The sequence below is a fragment of the Sesamum indicum genome, linkage group LG9 (assembly GCF_000512975.1).
Source record: "Sesamum indicum cultivar Zhongzhi No. 13 linkage group LG9, S_indicum_v1.0, whole genome shotgun sequence".
NCBI classification, from domain to species: Eukaryota; Viridiplantae; Streptophyta; class Magnoliopsida; order Lamiales; family Pedaliaceae; genus Sesamum; species Sesamum indicum.
This window is the reverse complement of record NC_026153.1, coordinates 4,510,768-4,531,479: the sequence shown is the minus strand read 5'-3', so window position 1 is coordinate 4,531,479 and position 20,712 is coordinate 4,510,768. Positions and strand designations below refer to the sequence as shown.

The 20,712-nt window shown below is 35.1% G+C and overlaps 3 protein-coding genes across 6 annotated transcripts in view; all 3 read right to left on the bottom strand.

Moving 5' to 3' along the window:
• LOC105170611 (pyruvate kinase, cytosolic isozyme) overlaps nucleotides 1–2,992 on the bottom strand; it is a 3,570-nt gene extending 578 nt beyond the window's left edge. The window contains 4 exon segments of the mRNA XM_011091445.2: nucleotides 1–2; nucleotides 4–524; nucleotides 1,559–2,020; nucleotides 2,728–2,992. The exon segment at nucleotides 1–2 is cut by the window's left edge and continues 578 nt beyond it. Coding sequence (XP_011089747.1) covers nucleotides 1–2; nucleotides 4–524; nucleotides 1,559–2,020; nucleotides 2,728–2,973 — 1,231 coding nt within the window. The 5' untranslated portion in view covers nucleotides 2,974–2,992.
• Nucleotides 4,542–11,427, bottom strand: LOC105170612 (glucosidase 2 subunit beta). Of its 2 annotated transcripts, none has more exons than XM_011091447.2 (16): nucleotides 11,205–11,427; nucleotides 10,970–11,098; nucleotides 10,647–10,742; nucleotides 8,933–9,172; nucleotides 8,052–8,224; nucleotides 7,252–7,365; nucleotides 7,095–7,160; nucleotides 6,564–6,888; nucleotides 6,377–6,481; nucleotides 6,194–6,295; nucleotides 6,025–6,082; nucleotides 5,837–5,905; nucleotides 5,628–5,715; nucleotides 5,239–5,300; nucleotides 5,029–5,080; nucleotides 4,542–4,914 (listed from the first exon to the last, which is right to left on the bottom strand). In XM_011091447.2, exons 1-16 carry the CDS (start codon nucleotides 11,326–11,328, stop codon nucleotides 4,852–4,854), a joined length of 1,866 nt encoding a protein of 621 aa, XP_011089749.1. In that variant the 5' UTR covers nucleotides 11,329–11,427; the 3' UTR covers nucleotides 4,542–4,851. The 2 variants fall into 2 exon arrangements, with proteins under 2 accessions (XP_011089749.1, XP_020552461.1); XM_020696802.1 differs by having other exon boundaries at nucleotides 8,933–9,176; nucleotides 11,205–11,411.
• On the bottom strand, nucleotides 12,232–16,176 carry LOC105170613 (uncharacterized protein At5g19025-like). 3 transcript variants are annotated; one of them, XR_002287811.1, is made up of 3 exons: nucleotides 13,601–16,176; nucleotides 13,260–13,454; nucleotides 12,232–12,530 (listed from the first exon to the last, which is right to left on the bottom strand). XR_002287811.1 is itself a non-coding variant. In XM_020696804.1 (2 exons), exon 1 carries the CDS (start codon nucleotides 15,894–15,896, stop codon nucleotides 15,210–15,212), a length of 687 nt encoding a protein of 228 aa, XP_020552463.1. In that variant the 5' UTR covers nucleotides 15,897–16,114; the 3' UTR covers nucleotides 12,232–12,530; nucleotides 13,260–15,209. The 3 variants fall into 3 exon arrangements, 1 of the variants encoding a protein (XP_020552463.1); XR_002287810.1 differs by having other exon boundaries at nucleotides 13,260–13,769; nucleotides 14,207–16,170; XM_020696804.1 differs by having other exon boundaries at nucleotides 13,260–16,114.

Sequence of the window (20,712 nt, the reverse complement as noted above, 5' to 3'; positions counted from 1 at the left end):
CTGTATTTAGCCACCAGCTTTGCAGTACTTCCTCCTCTGGTTAGAACCAAAATGAGAGACGCTTTAGCTGAGTTAGCTGTTCGAACAGCAGAAGACGCCAAGCTTTCCAATGGGCTCATGGGGACTGGTGCATTTGCCATTATCCGTTTAAAAACATCACCATAATCAATTGTGCTTTCAGCTTCCATACATATCTTGGCCATGGTACGAACTGCAAGTTCCGGATAAGCTCCTGCAGCTGTTTCACCACTGAGCATTACACAGTCAGTTCCATCAAGAACAGCATTTGCAACATCGGTGGCTTCTGCTCGAGTTGGCCTCGGGGACTTGATCATTGATTCCAACATCTGTGTTGCAGTGACCACAGGTTTCCCTTGGATATTACACTTGTACACCATCACCTTCTGAGCTAAGAATATCTTCTCAATTGGAATTTCCATACCCAAATCACCACGTGCCACCATAAAGGCATCTGAGTTGGCGAGAATGTCATCAAAATTTGCCACCCCTTCTTGATTTTCAACCTAATTGAGAAGGCCAAATATAAGGATCAGAAGATACATAATTCAATGCCCAGCAGCAGGTGAGGCCAAAAAGTACATCAAAATAAATTCATGATTTTGCTTCAATAATTATCCAAAACCTAATCCTAAAGACTATGGCTTTGTTTGACTCCATAAGAGGAAAGGGAAGTGAGAGGGGGAGGGAAAGAATATTACTTTTCCTTTAAACATTAGTATGATCGAAAGGGAAATAAAATACTTAAACTAGTCTAGTATGGAAACAATAAATCGGGAACAAAAAAGATTAAAATTTGTAATTACCACTTCACCATTTTCTTTTCATTTTGTACTAAACAATAAAGAAGTTAATCCTAAAATAATTTTAAGATATTAAAGAAAACTTATGAAATACACATCAAACAAGAACAAGAATGAAATATGTGTTTGATGACAATATCTCAAATAAAAGGAGTCTTTTTTAATAAATAAATTATGTCTATACTAATATAATAAATGAAAAAAATGATTACTTTTTTCTCCCTTTAGCTTATACTTCCACTTTTCAATCCAAGTTTTGACAGAAAGAAAATCCGGTTTTAGGAGGAGTTTCGTATATATCCAATTTTACTTCCCTAACCAAGCATGAAATTGTTTCTTATACATCTTATTCAATCCCACTTTCTTATACATCCACTTTTCATCCAACTCTAAAGGAAGACCACAAACAATGTATTTCACAAACATATGGAAGATCAATTGGAAACCAGCAACCAAGCAGGAGATATATCAGCTCCAGAAGTTTTCAAGTTTCCCATTGAAGTATTACTTTCAATAATTAATATACGGTATACCGTCAATTCTGAACCCTGAAAGAAATTCTCAACAAATTATGTAAACCTTGATTCAATTTGAGTCTTCAACTGGTACCTATCGCTGATAATTCAAATACACATATCTCTGCAATCTAACAAGCCTAAAAAACCCATAGGTCAACACTAGTCTTAGGTTTTGATAGGATAAACTCAAGTTCCCAGGTAAAGAAAATAGTAACTGACCTTAGACATTAGAAGAATGCTTTTTGCATGTTCACCCAGCAACTTGCGAACCTCAATCAAGTCCGAACCTTTACGAACAAAAGAAAGAGCAATCATGTCAATTTTATTAGGAACCCCCCACTTTAAGATATCTTCTTTATCTTTGTCTGTCAAAGTTGGGAGGTCGACAATAACCCCAGGAAGATTGACATTCTTTCTCTCGCCAAGAACTGCAGTGTTCTCACAGCGGCATTGTACCAATCCTTGTTTTTGGTCGCAAGACAAAACAGTGAAGGTAATAGTACCATCAGCACAGAGTATTACACTTCCAGGCTTTACGTCCTCAGCCAGCTTTTTGTAGCTCATGCAGATCATTTTCTCATCACCCTTGATGGTGTAGTCAGTGGATATCGTGATCTCCTGGCCCTGTCTCAATTGGACAGGCTTTCCATCTTTCAAGAACCCAGTTCGAATTTCGGGACCCTGTTCATCAATAAAACGCTCAGTCATGTTCACAGAACAACTTTTAGATATTAACAATAAAGAACACTGCTCACATCTCAAATAACAGGTAGGACACGTGGAGGTATGGAGGAAACGAATCATGTGAAGTTATTAATGGGGAATTAATATCAAATCCAATTAGAACAATACGTTTTGCAGAAAGGCTGCTTTTGGACTCGAAGAAGTTAGGTGGATTTCAAATCCACCTCGAAGGAGCAGCTTAAAATAGGATCTCAAGGATTTGAAATGAAAGGTAAAACGGAATTACGCAAACAAACTTAATGGATTTGTTGTTACAAGTTGAAAATCCTCAGCTCAGATTCTGCCAATTCAAAACACAACAAAGGTAAAAGAACCGCTCATATGTATGTATGTATATATATATATATATAAAAGAGAGTTTTTAAATTCATATTTTTGGATATGAGAAGGCCACGAAAATTCACAATTAACCCAATATTCACTTAAATCCATGAGATTCCTGAATGTTTGAAATAGAGGGAAAACGATGAAATTATAGTGGGAAATCAGTGGATCAGTGAAGCAGACCACAAGGAGAAGACAGGAAAATCATAAGACGAGGAGTAAAGAGGCAGAGCAGATAAATGAAAGGAATCGAACAACCGACAAAGAAAAGAAAGAGGAAATAGGAGAAAAAAAGGGAAGAGAGAGAGAAAGAGAGTAACCTTGGTGTCGAGCATGACGGCACAGAGGATGCCGGTGCTCTCCATGGCCTTGCGGAGATTATCGAGGGTTTCCTGGTGGTACTCGTGGGATCCGTGTGAGAAGTTGAATCTGGCAACGTTCATGCCGGCGCGAAGGAGCTTCTCCACCATGGGAACAGAGCGAGATGCGGGGCCAAGGGTGCAGACGATCTTGGTCTTGGGACGCTTAACGTTGTTGTTGTTGTTGGCGTTCATCTCCTTCTCCATCGATTCGGTCAGAGAGCAGAGCAGAGAGAGGGGGGACTAATATTTATTTATTTATTTATTTATTAGAGTGGAAAGTGTGGGTCAAAAGCATAAATATAGAGAGATGTGGGGTGAGGGACCTCTTTGCAATTTGTTAAATAATTTAGTAGTTGTTTGGTAGGAATGTAGGGTTCAGATTTGGGTGTAAGCAACAGATCAGATCAGAGCCTTTCACTGAGTGAGTCAGTCTCGCACTATTTTGTAATTTATATTATCAAAACAAGAGTCCACTAATAATAAGAATCATAAATTAATTAAATAAAATATATAAAAACTTTAATAAGGGACTTTTATTTCTTCTAAAATATATAAATAACTTGAATTAGAGCATTTTCGATTAATTATTATTATCAGTTGCCAAGAATATCATATCATATTCTTGTAATTATTAGAAATAATTTGTATTTTTAGAAAAGAAATAGATAGTATGAAAGTGATGTTTGAATAATAATAATAAGGTATCTGACCTTTTTTAAAATATAAAATTATTTTGTATCCACTTAAAAAATTCACCATTTGTACCTAATTCTTTCTCGTTATGATTTGAATCAAGCAAAAATTGCATAAATTTTTAATTCAACTCCACATTTAATATTCTAATATAATAATTTTGTATTCATGTTAGCATCACTCTTTATATATATTATATTTATCTTCTTATAAATACAAAAATATATATGAGAATAGTAAAAGAGAGGCAAAATAAAAAAAATTATGTCATTGACGTAAGATTAGTTGTAAATGAAATTTTTTTGGAGGAGGTGTAAGTAAAATTTTATAAGGAAAAATATAAGTTTAGATATTAAAAAGAGGTGTAAATGGCAAAAACAGGAAAAGGGAGAAGATGAGGCAGCAAAAAGTGTGGCTATGTGTAGAATGGAATTCGGACCTTTTTGTATTAAATGAAATAGTAATTGCAGTTTTGTGGCACTACTTTTGAGAGGTATGTGGGTGTGCCTGCTGTAATACACTTTTTATTTTGTATATTCCAATTCCAGTTACAATTACAATTACAACAATTATTATTAGTCCAAGAAAGCGAAAGGAAAAGGGTTGAGGTTTGAAGTTTGAAAAGCAGACTAGTCAGAAAACAAGAGGCGCAATCTCAAACAATTTTCTATACTTTATTATAATAATAATAAAAGCCAGAATCCATAGTAATGTGATTCACAATCTCATCTATGTCTTTGTTTTGAGAATAGGTAAAATGCAATAATGGAGGGTCATGTTAATTCAATCAAACTTGTAATTTGTGAGGGGGAACTTATTCTTCAAACCAAAACTAGGTGCGCACCCTCACAAACTCATCACTCTTCTTCTCAGGAATAGTGCAGTCAAACCCACATGCTCATGATTATGCCTATTTCACCCATTGGATACCACAAACTCCCTCCTCATAAACTTTCCACTTTCATAACCCATTCAAAATCACCGTTACCTTCCACTTTCACCTTCTATCTATTCAAAACCCCCAAACAAATTTATTTTTTTCAAAGGAAACTAACAACATTCAACTCTGCAACACAACATAACCAACAAACACCATATTTTAACTATTTAATTCCAACGTATTGGCCGCTCCCCTCTTTCTTCTTCCTCTCTTTTAAAGAAGGAAATAAAAAGCCTCAAAATTCAATGACAACGTTTCACTGAACCAAACATATAAAAGCAAGGCCCTCTATGTTTAGCTTCTTCTACTCTTTCCTCGATCACTATTTCAGAGCTACTCAAGTGTCTCCAACTTTGTCGATATAGAATAAACTACATTCGTAAAAGGAGAACGGATAATCAAGTTTAGTAGGGAAGCTCGGTCCTCCCAGTTAGGCCTACCAAGATTGCTCATAGCTCGTCGTGTCCCCGTGGTTGTTCCTTGTTCAGTGCATCCAATTTGTCTTGAAGTTCCTATCAGATTTCATAGAATAACAAGGGATGGTTAGAAGATGGCTGCTGCACGGGATTAGTATAGTACTTACTACTGATTGAAGGGAAAAACAGGCATTGGCTTGGAAAGCAAACCTTAAGTTTACTGTCAAGGCATAGAGCAGGGGTGGATAACAATGCCACATATCTGAAAATATGAATCTGAGTTAGATGCCAGTTAAGGATCTCATACAGAATAAAGCAGGAAAAAAAAAAAGAATAGTTTTAAGTCGCATAAGCAAGCCACAGGAATGATATGCAGATACACACACACACACACACACAATTACAGAGTGAGATTCTTACTCGCAACGGCTTGGCTCGTCAACATCCGTAATTTCATTTTTCAAACCGCACCTTAACTTCACCTGTACAGTTAAACCAATATATCCCAAGAAAAAAAGATAAGAAGCCCAGAAATATCATATAATAAAGTTTGAGCGAGGAGATGCACACTTATAATGGTGTTTATCCCACTTTAAACAAATCAAGTATCAATTGCAGAGACAAACAAGTTGATTTTGGGGAAGAACTAGTCAAGCACATGTTGGATCCAATAAAATGTTTGTTTGCAAGTTGGCCATACAAAAATGCAGGCAAATAAAAGCCAGTGGTATATTAATAATGACATTAGAGGAAAGGAAAAGAAAATGTCGGAAGATATCAATCATACATTAATAAGATATACGATGTACCTTTAGGCTCCTGTCCGGGCCATTCCAGCACTTGTCTCCATTTAGAAACTGCATGGTTCTGTACGAGTCCTCAAATTTCTCCCAGCTCCTATGTGATTGATTAACAGTTAGAGATGACTAATCGAAACAAATTATAAATGCAAACAGAAACGAACTAGCATGCTGTAATCGTTGCGAGGATGAAGTTCTCTAGTCATGTAATTGCGTACCCCAAACGAGTTGTACTGTAACCCTCCTCTTGGGTAGCTTTTTCAAAAGGGCAGACTTTGTAAACATACCTGAAGCAGTAATTGCAATCCCCGAATAAGACAAATTACAAACATTTTTATTAAGTAAAATGTGATGACTCAAAAAAAGGTAATGATTGATGAAGAATAAGAAACTAAGAATTCCCAACTTATTCTCCTTGCTCTCAAAACATTGACCATAGAATGAATAGAATTCTTTCTCTGGTCCTGCATTATAAATGTGGAGACATTAAAACCTACAAAAATTAAAATCCGAAAATAGACAGAAATACTATAACATAAATAAGGTTTAATGCTTGTCCATGTCTTATGATATACCAAAATCTTGTTTTAGCTTCTTCGTCAGTTTTGATATCCTTGACTGCATTTTGGATAACTTGGCACTGGATTCATCATATTCTTTTCGCACGTGTGCTGCATCTGCAAGGTGAAACCCAAAACTGATGATTATCTCCGGAATTATGTCTACTAATGCCAAAAATAATAAAAATTCCCTAGTACCAGATATATTCACAGGTGTCTGGAATAAATTGACAGCCTCAAAGATGCTCTTTACTGTTTTCTGTATCTTCTTCAGCCAGGAGGAGCTACTTGTGCCCGTCATGTCTGTCCAATTTGGATCAATTACACTAACATTTCTAAGCATGATGTCGCTGTAAAAAGGAATTTCAACAGAGACCTAGTATACCTAACAAGTCTGACTCATCATCCGATTCAGGTTTTATTGAAGAACTTGAATCATAATGATCCTCCCCTCCAAAATCATCGACCTTGCTTTCGCTGTCGTCAACATCATCATCATATGCGTGTTCGTCATCCTCCGTGTCATAGCCATTATCATCCTCATAATTGGTCCCATCTGGTGTCTCACCAGGATTTGTGTGATCCTTACTTGGAGAGGCATCAATGTCCTCCTTGGGTTGCTCAGTCTTTTCCCCTGTCCACCGGGAAGCCACTAGTCGGCCCAACTCTTCCCTTGATAATGACTCAGTATCTTCAGCTTTATTTTCAACCTGTAAATAAACACAGAGTTAAACTTCTGATTAGCAACAAGTTGTATAAGGATTACAAGTAACTGGGATGTCATGTCTGAATTGAGAATCAGTATTTAGAAAAGGAATGAAATTAGATTAAGAACCAGGGATTAGCTACTTATTAAGGGCAGGGGGAAAGAAAACATAATGAATCATCATACAAAAAGCATTCACCAAAGATATACCTGATCTCCATTATCAACGCCAGCCTTGGCATCAACAGGGGAGGCTTCCCCTAGCTGTTCAGCATTCTACACAAGACAGAAGCACATTATGAATCAAGGCTTCAAAAAAGTTCCTTGTGCTCTATGCAGTGTATTCTGTAATAGAAGAAGACTGAACCTGAAGAGGGTCCTCGTTAACTCCTTCTACTCCTTTGTCTGAAAGTCTGTCCTCGACAGAATGATCCCTAAGCTCAGGTTCATTGATAGATTTTTCATGATGTTCTACGGGGTCCTATTAAATGTCATAGGAATAATTCAGAAATCAAGCAACAGATAGATGCAAGAAAATAATGAAATCATCATTCAGCGGTTTCAAATGAGACGTCCATTATGCTTGAACAAATAGAACAAAGGTCTAAATACTTCAAGTTGTTCCTAGGAGCAGAATTATTCCATATTACCTAATCCCAGTCAGAAAAATAATTCACTGAACAAGGGAGATCAATATCATAGACAGCCTTTGCCAATACATAAACATAGTGACTAGTTTTCCTCAGTAAAACTGTATTTTACAAGGGTTTGCCTCAGTATCATGTTGATTCATTTCAACTGAAAGATCGTGGATGTAGTTCTGCAAAAAACAATCTGATACGAGTTGATATTTTTGTCTGGACATACCCATCTTCAATCTTACATTCAACTTTCATAGGTAACGATTAGGTAAAACTAATATGGGGAAGCACACAAAAACATGTTAACTAAATCTTATTTGGAAGGGTTGGAATCATGATGCCAAATTCGATTGGGTTCTCTGAAAAGCAATGAACATAAAACTTTTAGGGATTTGACAGTACTAATCAAATATTGTACTGATAATTTATCTAACCACAACGTGTGCATAAATTAAGTCTTCAAATTTCAATGGCAAGCTCAACTTAGCACCAGGAAATGAGAAAAAGCAAGCTAAATTAGCAAAACCTGGGGAGGTTCATCTACTGGTCCAATATGGATATCATCCTTCATAGGTTCAATATCATCAGATTTGGTTTCCTTCTCCTTTTCAGCCTCTTCAGCTTCTCTTCTTTCCTTTTCTTCTTTTTCTTTTTGCTGGCGTTCTTTTTCCTCAGCTTTTTCTATCTGTTCCTTGCGCTCTTTAAGGAAAACAAAGTAGAAAAAGCAGTCAAAATTTGATAAGTTGCTTGTGGCATATCTCTCTGAGAACATTGCAATAAGTCCATGCAAATACATCCATCACTATAGAGGATAAGAAGTTTGATGCTTGGGCTTCAACAAGGGTATCAAACTTGTACTAGAAGAATAATACAACATCAGTAAGAGGACTACAATTTTCGAGAATTTAGCATGTTCGACCATGGTGTCTCCTCATTGCCATTCTTAGAAGGTCAAACTTGAATTCTCTTGCACGCTAGCTACACCCAGCTGTTAAGTAATTTCAATATTGTTTTATTGCTCTGCATACAACTGTTAAATTAGCAAAATACATGAACACATTGGCAGAGCAAAACAGTACTATGACATCCCTATGAAGAGTTCTCAGAGAAATATACATGAAAAATGACATGAAAATGAGCACACTGATTCCAACAAGCATAAATAACACCTTTCAAAAAGTTGGGCTTGATTATTTGCGTCCATACGCAACATCAAGGTGATCTCATGTATTTCTATTTCATTCTTAATGATCTCAACTTTTGTGATCAAGTGATCATGAATAATCTATGTTGGAGGCCCTGAGCCAGGTGTTCTCCTCTTTTTTTTTTGGTTGGGTTGGGGGGCCAGAGGAAGATACCATTGTTTCATAGCATCGATATTTGCATTCAAAGACAAGAGAAATATACCTTTGAGCTTTTCAACCAACCCCTTGAGTATTTTCTCTTCATCTTTTAGCTTTGATAATTCTCCTTCCTCCTTGACTATGGCCAATTTTGCTCGCTCGATTTCCTGCCTGCGTATAATGACACCCTCCTGATACGTGGCAATCTTTTTTCTCAATTTGTCTCTGGCTGCTTTTCCAGCCTCCCAGCATGTATTTGGGCACTTAGTTTTACCATCATACTCATCACTCCCATCGCAGCAATCTGCCTTGGTTGTGCAAGTTCACACTTTAGGTTTGAGAGGTGACGAGATTCATAAAGAAAATGAAATAACAGTAGAATGAAAATATAGAGGGAACGGTGTCAAGTTTTCTGCTATTCGTTATTATACAGGACAATTCCACACATCAAGTGGCATGGAAAACATAAGTGCAACTGTGCAAACATGAACAAGTATTGATCCCTCAAAAGTAAACCATTCAACAAAAAGATCAAGTAAACTTTAACAAGAACTGGCTAGCAAATTCAATTTAAGCACATGCTATAATCAAAGATATTGTCTGATAAGGTGGATATCCAAGGACAGACAATATGCCCTTCGTCCACATTTGGATGTCAATTTTGCTATAGAACAAAGTCAAACTATTCATTCTTTTGATTAACTAACGATATTCATTTGTACCAGTTTTGATATTGTAAAAAGATTCTGTATGGTAGTCATTTTTATGTTACACAATATAATCGAAATAGGAAATTAAATCAATAATTGACTATTGCATCTGAAAAAGTAGTCAAATTGACTGGTGAAAGCACCAAACAAACATTGACTGGGACAGCACCATACTACATCATTTATGGTGAGTCCATATAACTGCAATATGAAGCCACCTTGCCTATTAAAAAGCTTGTTGTTGAAGATATAAAATAAATAGGAACAAGACCATAGGCACTTGTTCCAAACAAGAACACTTACTCCCACATTCTAAACATAAACTTGAATTTTTCTGTTATAAATTGATTAAAATAGTGGGTGAAAATCTATTCCAACTTACCAATTAATTCACATTTTAGGTGGTAATATTCGGAATTTCTGTGCATTTAATTGACTAGAAAACAATGTCTACTTGCAATAAAAGAGAAAAGGAAGACAGAATTACACTCCAATCTCCAGCCAAATGAAATAGGTTGCTAGTCTCTACAATATTTATCTCAAAAAGTTACAACTTAACCATCAATAACTCAAATAAATAAAAAATGAAGAATGAATCATGCAAGTTTGATAAGCTCAATCAAGGATCCTTTTATCCAAGAATAAAACGTTAAATGCCACTTTGCCCATAAAATACTTTTTTCACTTCTTAATCATCCCTGACAATTAGTAGTTGGCACTTGCCACAGAAAAGTAGAAGCACAAATTATCCCCCTTAAAGTTAAAGATTCAGCTGGCAACGTAAACCTTCACATACTGGACTATCATAAATTTAGGAATATAAATCAGAATAAGCATGTAGCCTTTGTGCATGCCAAACAATGAACAAAGAGATGAAGCTGCAAATGACTATTAACTAGGAAAAAAACAAAAAAGGAGCAATATCTCATTTACTAACAGTGGTATGGATTTCCATCAAGTTGGACAAAGTCTAGAAACTACCAATCTTTTGTTATAGATCAACGCTAGGAATAGCACTGTTACTCTCATCATTGCACACAGAAGTGTGCGAAAGAACAACATAATTACCGCAGATTCCATCATTGACCCTAGAAGAATATAACAGGACTGGCATATGTCCAGCATTCTTGCAGTAGAATTTCCCGTTGGGGCAAGCTGATGTTCCTGCAAAACCCAGCCAAATACCCAATTCACCAAACACATCAGTAATCAAATTATAATAGCATATAACTCGATTTCCTAACAAGGCAATCAATGAAACTAAACATTCTGTGCCTTTTATCCAGTTAAGAGCACAAATTTAATTTTATTGTTCATCCATAAAAGCACATATAAAGCGATGAAAAATGGAAACTGTTGCAAATTCGAAAGAGCAGTGAGTAAAAGAGTACCAGGCTCATCAGAGCCATCAGGGCAGTCACAGAAGTCGTCATTGAGCTGGGACTTGTTGAATTTCTTCGTTCCATCTTTGCACTTAACCGCACTCGATGACGACAGCAATCCCTTGTAATAATCCTCATCTGCACAAAATCCACTTTTTCTCCTTTTTCTTTTTTTCCAAAATGTAACATTTTATGTAAATTACCACACACACACACACTGAAAGATAACAAAAAAGCAACCCACCTTCAGGGGAAATTCCGAGGAATGAGTCTTTGATGAAAGGAGATGCCGCCGATCTGTTGATGCCATCTATCAATACAATAATGCAGCCAAACAGTAGTACCGTGAGCAGCCTGATATTGTTCATCTTCCACGAAAAATATGAAATACGGATTTCCAATTCGATCAGAACTTATGAGCAATCCAAGAGAATGGGAATGAAATTGCAACTGCAGAGGAGGGGGGGGGGGGGGGTGGGGGGCGGAGATAATGAGAACGACACCGTGTTGGTCTGGAGATGAACCCTTAATTTGTGAAAATAAGGAGGGCAAATTGCAATTTACCCTCATGAGTTAGCTAAAAATGACAAAATACTCCATGTAAAAAATAAATTATTAATTTATCCTCTTTTATTTAAAAAAAAAAAAGAGTAAAATACCCCTTTAAATCATGGGGTGGTCAACATGGCCGCATCTGTGATTTTTTTTAACTTTTTTTTATAAAATGTCTTTTTATGCCTTAAATGTGAATTATTAGATCTTGTTATATATATATATATCAGCAATTGAGATTTGATCATCAAATAAACTATCTACATTTTCCTGATTTAGATCAACAATATATATCAATATGTAAATCATGACTCAAATTTATTTTAATTAAATCAACGATTCAAATTTATTCATTATATAAAAAATAAATTTATAACAATAGAATAATTTTTTATAATAAATATATTATATTAAACATACACATACAAATATATATAATAGATACATACAATATTAATAAAAAGAATTATATAAAATGAATCGTTTATCTATAAACATAAAATCCAAAAGTTGATAATAATGATACAAATAAAAAAAATTTAAAAATAATAATAGCATGTGTGTTACACCACTCACGTGAGGAGGGTAAATTGCTAATTTATTTTTTATATGGGCGTATTTAATCATTTTAAGCTAGCATTACGATATAATATTTTTAGAGTTCATAAATTATTTTACTAAAAAGTGTCAGAGATCTAATAATATTAAGGGACCAAACATCATCTAAGTTTATTTAAAATTGATCTGAATACAAATTTCTGCGACTGCGCTTTAGAGTTATGACACTAAACACATTCCTTTAGGTCATTGAACGTTCTTTCCGGGGTAGGAAACTGATCACTTCTTCTTGCACAAGTACTTGATCTGAATACAAATTTCTGCGAACCAAACAACATCACAGAACTCACAATTATACATAGGTAGAACCCAATAGGGTTCTTTATCTTTTTACAAAGATTATGAAGATGTAAAATCTACCACTTTCTTGGGAGGTTGACACTAACCAGCCACATGCCAACTGCAGAAAATCAACAAAGAACGGAGTTAGGTTTCTGGTTCAGCCGAATTAGTAAGGGCATTGACCGGTATGCATAACTAACAGTTTACGGACTGAAGTATTTGTTAAAATAACAGAAACACACAGGTTAGTGCAGCAGAGATACACACAGATCTTACAGTGCATAACCAGTTTAATAGTGAGGCCATATCATCACTTGTATATAATGATCTCGAGCTCTGTAATTTGACACAATTGAAGGTCACAGGAAACAGAAAAACAAAAGCACACTTGATTTGGCAGGTTTTGATAGAATAATTTTGGTACAAGTTATAAGCGTACATGACAAGCATAGGAATAAGGGACTCGTCAGCATAAAGAACAACCTCAGTATGAGTTAGAACAAGTGAAATCCCAGGAAATACTATACAGTGCATAAGATACTCAAAAATTGTGCTCGGGTCTGGTCAATAGAACTTTTGCAATAGTTACCAACAATCATTAGAAGACAAAAGTGTTTACATGATCCAAACCCATAGTAGGTATATTTGCAATCAGATCCCAGGGATTCAACAACTGCAAAGTAGACCAAATAAATTATGCAGGGTACTTTATCTGAAAATTTTTTACAATATCTGCAAAGTATCTGAAAACAATAATGTATTGGACCTGTTTCTTCACTTCTATTCTAAATTTTTAGGATGTTAAATCATGGGGGGGGAGTCAACTGATAATACTGTTTGTACTTACATTGATCTTAGATCCTGAATATGTTCTAAACTGTAACATCGAAATGTTAGCTCCGGGAGACGAGGATATTCGGGACTCCATTGCTACGACGTCATTTGATACATGCTCTCAGCCCACAATCACATTCTTCTTTCCTCCCTCTCTTTTCAACTCCTTAAATTTTTCCACTGGCCACGTTTCCCATTTCAGAAGGAACTTTATATGGTATCAGAGCAACAGAGTTCATGGTTGCCAGAGCAATGAAATATGAAATTGCAAAAACACCAAATATCAGCTACCAGAACAGGTCAGTTATTTATATTTAAAGGTCTGAGTCCATTTCAGACGGTGCGGGGACAAACCTTTCTATCAGTTTCTTCCATCCTCTTCAGATAGGTTCATGGCTCAGCAAAGAATCTCATGACAATAAGAAGACCAACCATAAGGTTGGCATAAACTCTGGTTGTCCTACAAATGCACCATTAAATGGGACAGAACCCATTGAACCCATGCATATCCTCCAGACTCATCCTTCAAGAACAACAGGGAGAGACGGGTAAGACAGAAACATAAATTACAGCAAGATTTCACTCCAAGAATCGGAAATCCATGAGGAAGAGCCATCAGCACCAGCAGCTTTTTAAGGATGAACTGGATGGCAGAGAAGAACCCAACAGGATGTATAATATCAGAGCATTTGCAGCTCAAAAGCAGGCAGAAAGTTTACCAAATATGTTGAAATTCACGAATTAGACATGAGAATATGAAGATCAGACCTCTGAACAAGCAATGTAGCTTTAATGGATAAAAAGTTAGATTTGGATGTTTTGGCTGCCAATGATTAGCTAAGAACACAATGAAATGCATGGCATTCACACCAACCAAACATACAGAACACAAGATGTTACATACTTTTCAAGTAAGATGTATTACAATAATCACTTTAATAACATCATCTCCAAACTTACCAGAATGCACTCCTCACTTCCGAGGAGGTCCAAACCGGACACATGGATACAACACATTCCACCAGAAACCACCTCCTAGCTTGTGCTATATCAGTAGTTGCTTTGCTAACAGGTGGAGGCTTCACCATCTTTCTGAAGACACAGATATATTAACAGGGTACTTTTTTCTTTCATGTTCACAGGTTACTTTCTCAAGATTTTACATCATATGATTAATTCATAGGCCAAAAGACAAAAGGAAAGCAAAGATATCGTATTCTATATTAGTGGTTCAATCATCAGATGATAGATATGCGAAGGGTTTCTACCCATGCTCCAAAACTTTAAGTGTATTTGTTCACCTCTAGGTTTTCTTCAATCAAGCAAATAAACTATTGGAAGCATAAGGCAAACATCATTGCAAAACAGGGAACGCTCCAAAGGGGATAAGATTTCAAGTATATTTGAGTTTTCTTCTATTTGCCTTCTTCTAAAGCACCAGTCCATTGGCTCCTAATATTGCCAATCTCCAGTGCATCATTTCAAAGTGAAATAATGCATTATTAATGCAAATAAAATTTGATTATTAAGCAATGAAATTGTTAGTCTAATAGGTAATACTTTCGCCTCACAAAAACAACCAAACAGATTTCAATATAAAGTTGCCACTGCTTCAGGACATCTAGATTTCAGAACAACCTCATGAAGAGTTCCAATTAAGGTAACAGAAGTGACATATCATTGCACCATACAGACAACTGCATTCAGTAATCTGAAATATATAAAGCTTTGCTTCAGGCTATAAACATCAGAACTGAATCTCATTGTTGTGTAATAATTCATGAACAGCTAGAAAATAAAGTATTCTATCCCTTTTGGTTAATTTCCTGTAACAAAGAACATGAATGTGTTTTATTACATAATCCCCAGTAGAACATCACTTATTTTATAAAGTCAAGAAAAATTGTCTGAACATGACAGGTATATTGCTCTAAAACAAGCATGTATGTATGGAAAAGCTCATTTATTTCTTGATCCTACGAATTTTCTTAGGTCCCCAAACCTCCAATCTACCAGCAGGACATCCGCATGGAGCTCGGAATATAAGAACAGTCCTCCCATTTGGAGGCGCCATTTTCTTCAATTCGGCCTCCAATTCTTCTCGATCCTGCCCCAATTCCAGCGGCGTCAACCCATTATTGTCTCCATAAGCATCCGGAGGTGGCGCGGAGTACTTGACACATTTCTCGGTTTCCAACTGAATATCGTACTCAACGGCCCTTCTCAAGCCTTTGCAATGAGGATTCCCGCATTTCCTGAGCCTGATATCGATAAGCACGGCGAGAATAAGTCCAACCAGCGCGAGAACGAAACCGATGACATACGGCAGCGGCTCATCGAGGATGAGGTCAAGAACGAAACCATGAATAACGGGCAAAAGTTGACAGAAGAAGAATTTCAAGTAGGGAAGGATCAAAAAGGCCACGGAGGCCAGAACCAATAGGAGTATGATGAGATCGATGGCAGCCATGGGAGAGCGATGGCAGAATTGACGAGAAAAAGGGTTCAGAGAATCAGTGGTTAGCCGGCGAGTTCTGGACCGAAACGAGGTGGATGAATTGGGATTCATGAAATTCTTGTTGTTCATGTGAGGATGAAAAGCCCTGCAAAACTGGATCAAACTCCGGCAATCAACCATGGCGAGCGTCATCCTCGGAGATCCCTGTCGTTCTCCTCTCTGGGTAAAATCGTTGTTATATAATGAAAAGGAAGAATTCGATTGTGGAGGAAAAAGCACAAGATTTTGATCACTGCAATCAGATTTGGGAGATAAATTCAAAGATTACCAGTAGAAGAAGTAAGTCGACTGATTGACTTGTTGAGGTGGTGATGATGGTAGAATGAATTTACCAATTAGCATGATTTTCACTTTGCCCCCCTTAACTTATCAGTACAACACTTTGCCCCCTAAACATATGAAAGTATATACTTTACGCCCGCCAATTATATTTGAACTCGAGGGACCAAAGTGTATATTTTAACAGTTGCAGGGGCAAACTGAAATTTTCCACTATTATCCTTGTTACTGTTTTTCTTTTTTCTAGACAATAGGAGATTGGTAGTAAAAATCAAGAAAATATGATAAATGAAAGCACTTTTACTTTTTGCCATGGGACGTGGAAAAATTACTAGTCTAGTGAATAAAAGGAAACACGTCTTCAATTGACAAATATAAATCATACTGTAATTAGGATTAATTGCATTTTACTCCCTATAAAAATATTAATTAACACAAGAGGTCATGTAACATGTTTATCTCAACCTTTTACGTATCAATATGAATAAAAGTGGTCCCTCGCATTTAACCCCCCTACATTTTTGTTAGTAACAACTATGCCATTTTTTCCTTGTGAATTACATATACATCCTTAAAATTATGTCTAAATATATAAATATTTTAATTTTTTACAAAATTTTAGGTACACCCTTTAAGCGGATATTAATGTAATATACATTAAGGGGTATTTGTGTAAATTTTTGTTACTAAATAAAGGATATATTTATAATTACAACCGAGAAAATTACATTGACACCTCCTGAGGTTAAATCCAAATACACAAACACCCCATTCATTTTTACAAAATTATAGGGATACTTCCGTAGTGGATGTTAGTGTAATGTACCTCAAAGAGTGTTTGTAAAAACTTTTGCCATTAAATGAAGGATGTATTTATAATTACAACTACAATATCGATATGTATAATTGTAAATTTGCAAAAGACAAAAAATATTTGCGTATTCTTACTCATAGTTGCGTTTTGTATTAGTTCATTATTTTATTTTATTCAATTAATTAGCTATATTTCTAATTATCATAAAGTCCTTGAATAACTTATAGATACTTATATGATTATTCTAAATAAAATCCCCAAAAAGAAGGTATAGGAAAAAAAATACTAATTCTAAATTTTCAATACACCTAAAATAGGTTATTGACTTCCAAAATCTTTTGACACTGATTAACTACACGTCAATCCAAATGCATTGCCTTACGACTTTTTGTCAGAATCAATCTGATCACTTCAATGTATTATAGAAGGACACATTGTTTTTCCCAATGTTCTACGAAATTTATATTCACATGCATTAAAAAATATTAATATCGTGTCAGACGACAGTGCACATCACCGTGTAAATAGACGCACTCAAGCCAATGAAAATGGAGTAGGTTGAAAAAATGTTGATAGGGATGGGTTGTAAAATTGTACCCAAAAAGAGTGATAGTTATCAAGTTTTACTAAGAAGGGTGAAACATAAATAACTTGGGGATAGAGAAGTTGTCAATGTTTGGAATTTGGGAATGAATGAAACGTTGAAAGTAATAACACAACCACTTGTTTGTTGATCACGTCTTTTTCTTTTCCCCTATCAAACTTAATAACACGATTTCTCTTAGCACCAAAATCTATTTAATTTAAATAGTTTAAAATAAAATAGGAATGGTTAATTAAAAATATTTTTTAAATTTATTTTTAGCAATATATTGATAACAATTGTAAAAATCTTTATGATAATACCATTATATGTTAAATTATGAAACATTACAGCGAGCTTTCATGTGATTTAACATAATTATAAATATACCATCTCATTGTTTGGAAAATTACTTATACCCCTCAATGTTTGATGAAATTATGTAATTTTTGGATGGATACCTCAATTATCAATTTTGCTCTTGCTTTTTTTTTTTTCTTTCTTCTTTTTAAAATTGTAAAAGAAAAAAGATGAAATGGAAGGAAAATTTCGAAAAATTATAAAAAATTTGTCTACTTAGTCCATAGTTCCAAACAATAAATAAAATTATAATTTATAGTTTACAAGGGCATTTTGGTCAGTTCACCATAAAGAATGAATGAGATTCTAATGAAAACTAACGGGTTGAGCTGGTTGTTAGACGACAATTAAAATTAAGAATATTTATAATTTCTCAAACAAGAAAAATACATTTATATTATACCAAATCTTAAGAAAACTAGTGATATTTACGCAAAATACAATGGGATAATTTCCTAAAACATGCACATATATATTACACATAAAAACTAACCTATGAGTAATATTATTATCTCATATTAATCATGTTATGGTAGTATTATTGATGTGGTCGAGATTTTTACGAAGGGATGAAACTGAAAATTTTACCCGCGACACAATAACTCACCAGGTGAAAACACAATTTTTGAGGTAATTTTTTAGTAAGAGTGGCCGCTATCAATGAACAGTAGTAGTTAGGTTAAAAAAAATAATATTTTTGGTATTTATAATAGTGTTGGAAGTTATATTATGTGGTGGGTTGTATTTGTTTGACATGTGTCTCATATATATTAAATTACTTTTTTACCCTTGCAGGTTAATATTTTTCACCAATACACATCAATTATTTGAGTTTTTTTTAATATTTAAAAAACCCTAGTGGATCCAATAGGTCCAACGGGTCCCGAATCTAGATCCAAAATTTTCTAAGTGGGGAAAGATTTCGAGTTTTGACAAACCCGTCCCAGACCCGCCCGCTGGCTGCCATCCCTATATCAAAAGGAATAAATGGATGGAGATGAGATGGAGGAGGAGTCCGTGGTGCAGAATGTGAGCATTGATGAGAGAGAATGAGGGGTAGGGTGGACCAAGTCAAGCATTATGTGTTTGTACTCTAATTCAAGGTCAACTTGACTTGCTTTTCCGGTCTTTTACACCAATACACCAAATTATAATAATTATCATATATATATACACGTATATATATCACTCAACAACTTGTTTATTCATATGTATAATAATTAAAGACATAAAATAAGACAAAGGATAAGTTGAAAGGGATCCTATATACATAAATAGAAGACGAGAATTTTCTGATTTCGAATTGATTAATGAATCGGTAACTATGTGATCAGGCTGAGATCGCAGATCGCGCTCCAGGTCGTTATCCACCTCCAGCTCCTGATCACCGATAACCTGACAATGAAAAGCAAACGTCACCTAGCCGGGGAGGGTCCGGCGAAGAGGCTCCGACGCTCAAGTCAGTGTTAATAATGATCCTGAAAATATCTCTCCTCTCCATTCTGTAAAGAAATTCAAGAAAATATCAACCAACCTCCGTACCTCTCTTTTTGATTCTCTTTATACTGATCATCTCCGCAAGCTGACGTGTCTCCTCCATGATCTTCATACCTGCTCCCACGACTGCTCATCATGCCCTCACGGTCCGTTCTTTAAGGCCTTAACACTGCCCATAATTATCTAATAACTTAGACAAAGTTAATACTTGGTCAAACCCCTCTCTCTGCCTTAGACTATTTCTACCCCTCCTTCGGAGGGTATATCGGTCTTTTCCTGACTCCCCTCATCACTATGAATTATCAAATTATTGGATGATGTGAGTTATTTTACGTCAGTTTGATATTGGTTTGATATTTTATATAATTGGATTCGAGAGTAAATGCAAAAATGACGCTGAATTATACGTGGTTTAAAAATAAAATTGTAAGGTAGATCGAAAAATCCAACTTGAATTTTCAAGTAAAGTGAGCATAAAAATTCATAATTGTGTATTCAAGGTAAAAAGTAATGAGAGGAGGGGTGAGAGGGAATGGGGATGAACACACGAATATTGCAATCAATAATCATTTATAGTGTGTAAGACAAGACACTTGAGATATAGAGTGGACCAAAGAAAGCAACATCTTATCTGACTAAATTACAGCCAATCAATTCTAATTCAAATTGGAGTTAGATTAAATTTGAATCAACTGAATGTTAAGTATAATGCATTTATTGTGTAATTAATGTATAATTTTAAAAAACTGATCATGACAAGTACAATACATTGGATAATTACAGTTTTGGTTCTTATATATTGACATTAATTCGTTTTCGGTCCCTAAACATATTGAAGTTCTTTTTCAGTTCTTCAACTTTTAAAATATTAACCATTTCGGTTCTTAAGTCTAATTAATGATCATTTTGCCCTTTTTGAAATAAAATATATAATCCAACTATCCATGATTAGGCCCAACATGCTTTTGAAAATAAAATTAAGCCTTCATAAATTCATACTTTTCTTTGACCGTCCTGTTCCCTGGTATTCTAAGTCCTCAGTATTCCTGGATAGTGTGGTTAGACAAAGTCTGTAAATCAGAAACTTGAAATATCCCGAGAACAAGACAATCATCACTAGAAGAATTACAACATTTAACTATGGTTAATTGTCATGGTTCATAACAAATAGTTATGACCAAGAACACACAACAGTTTTTGGCCGTTGTTTTTATAAATCTGGCTAAAAAATTTGTCATGTCTAAAAGCCATTACAAATATTTTGACCATGATTCTTAGTCATGATAAATAATTTTTTCATGATGTAAAAATTAGTTTTTTGTATCGATTTTTATTTAATCGTAATTAATAGTAATTATTTATCATGATTTTTAACCATAACTATTAATATTGTAGCCAATAAACACTCACTGCTC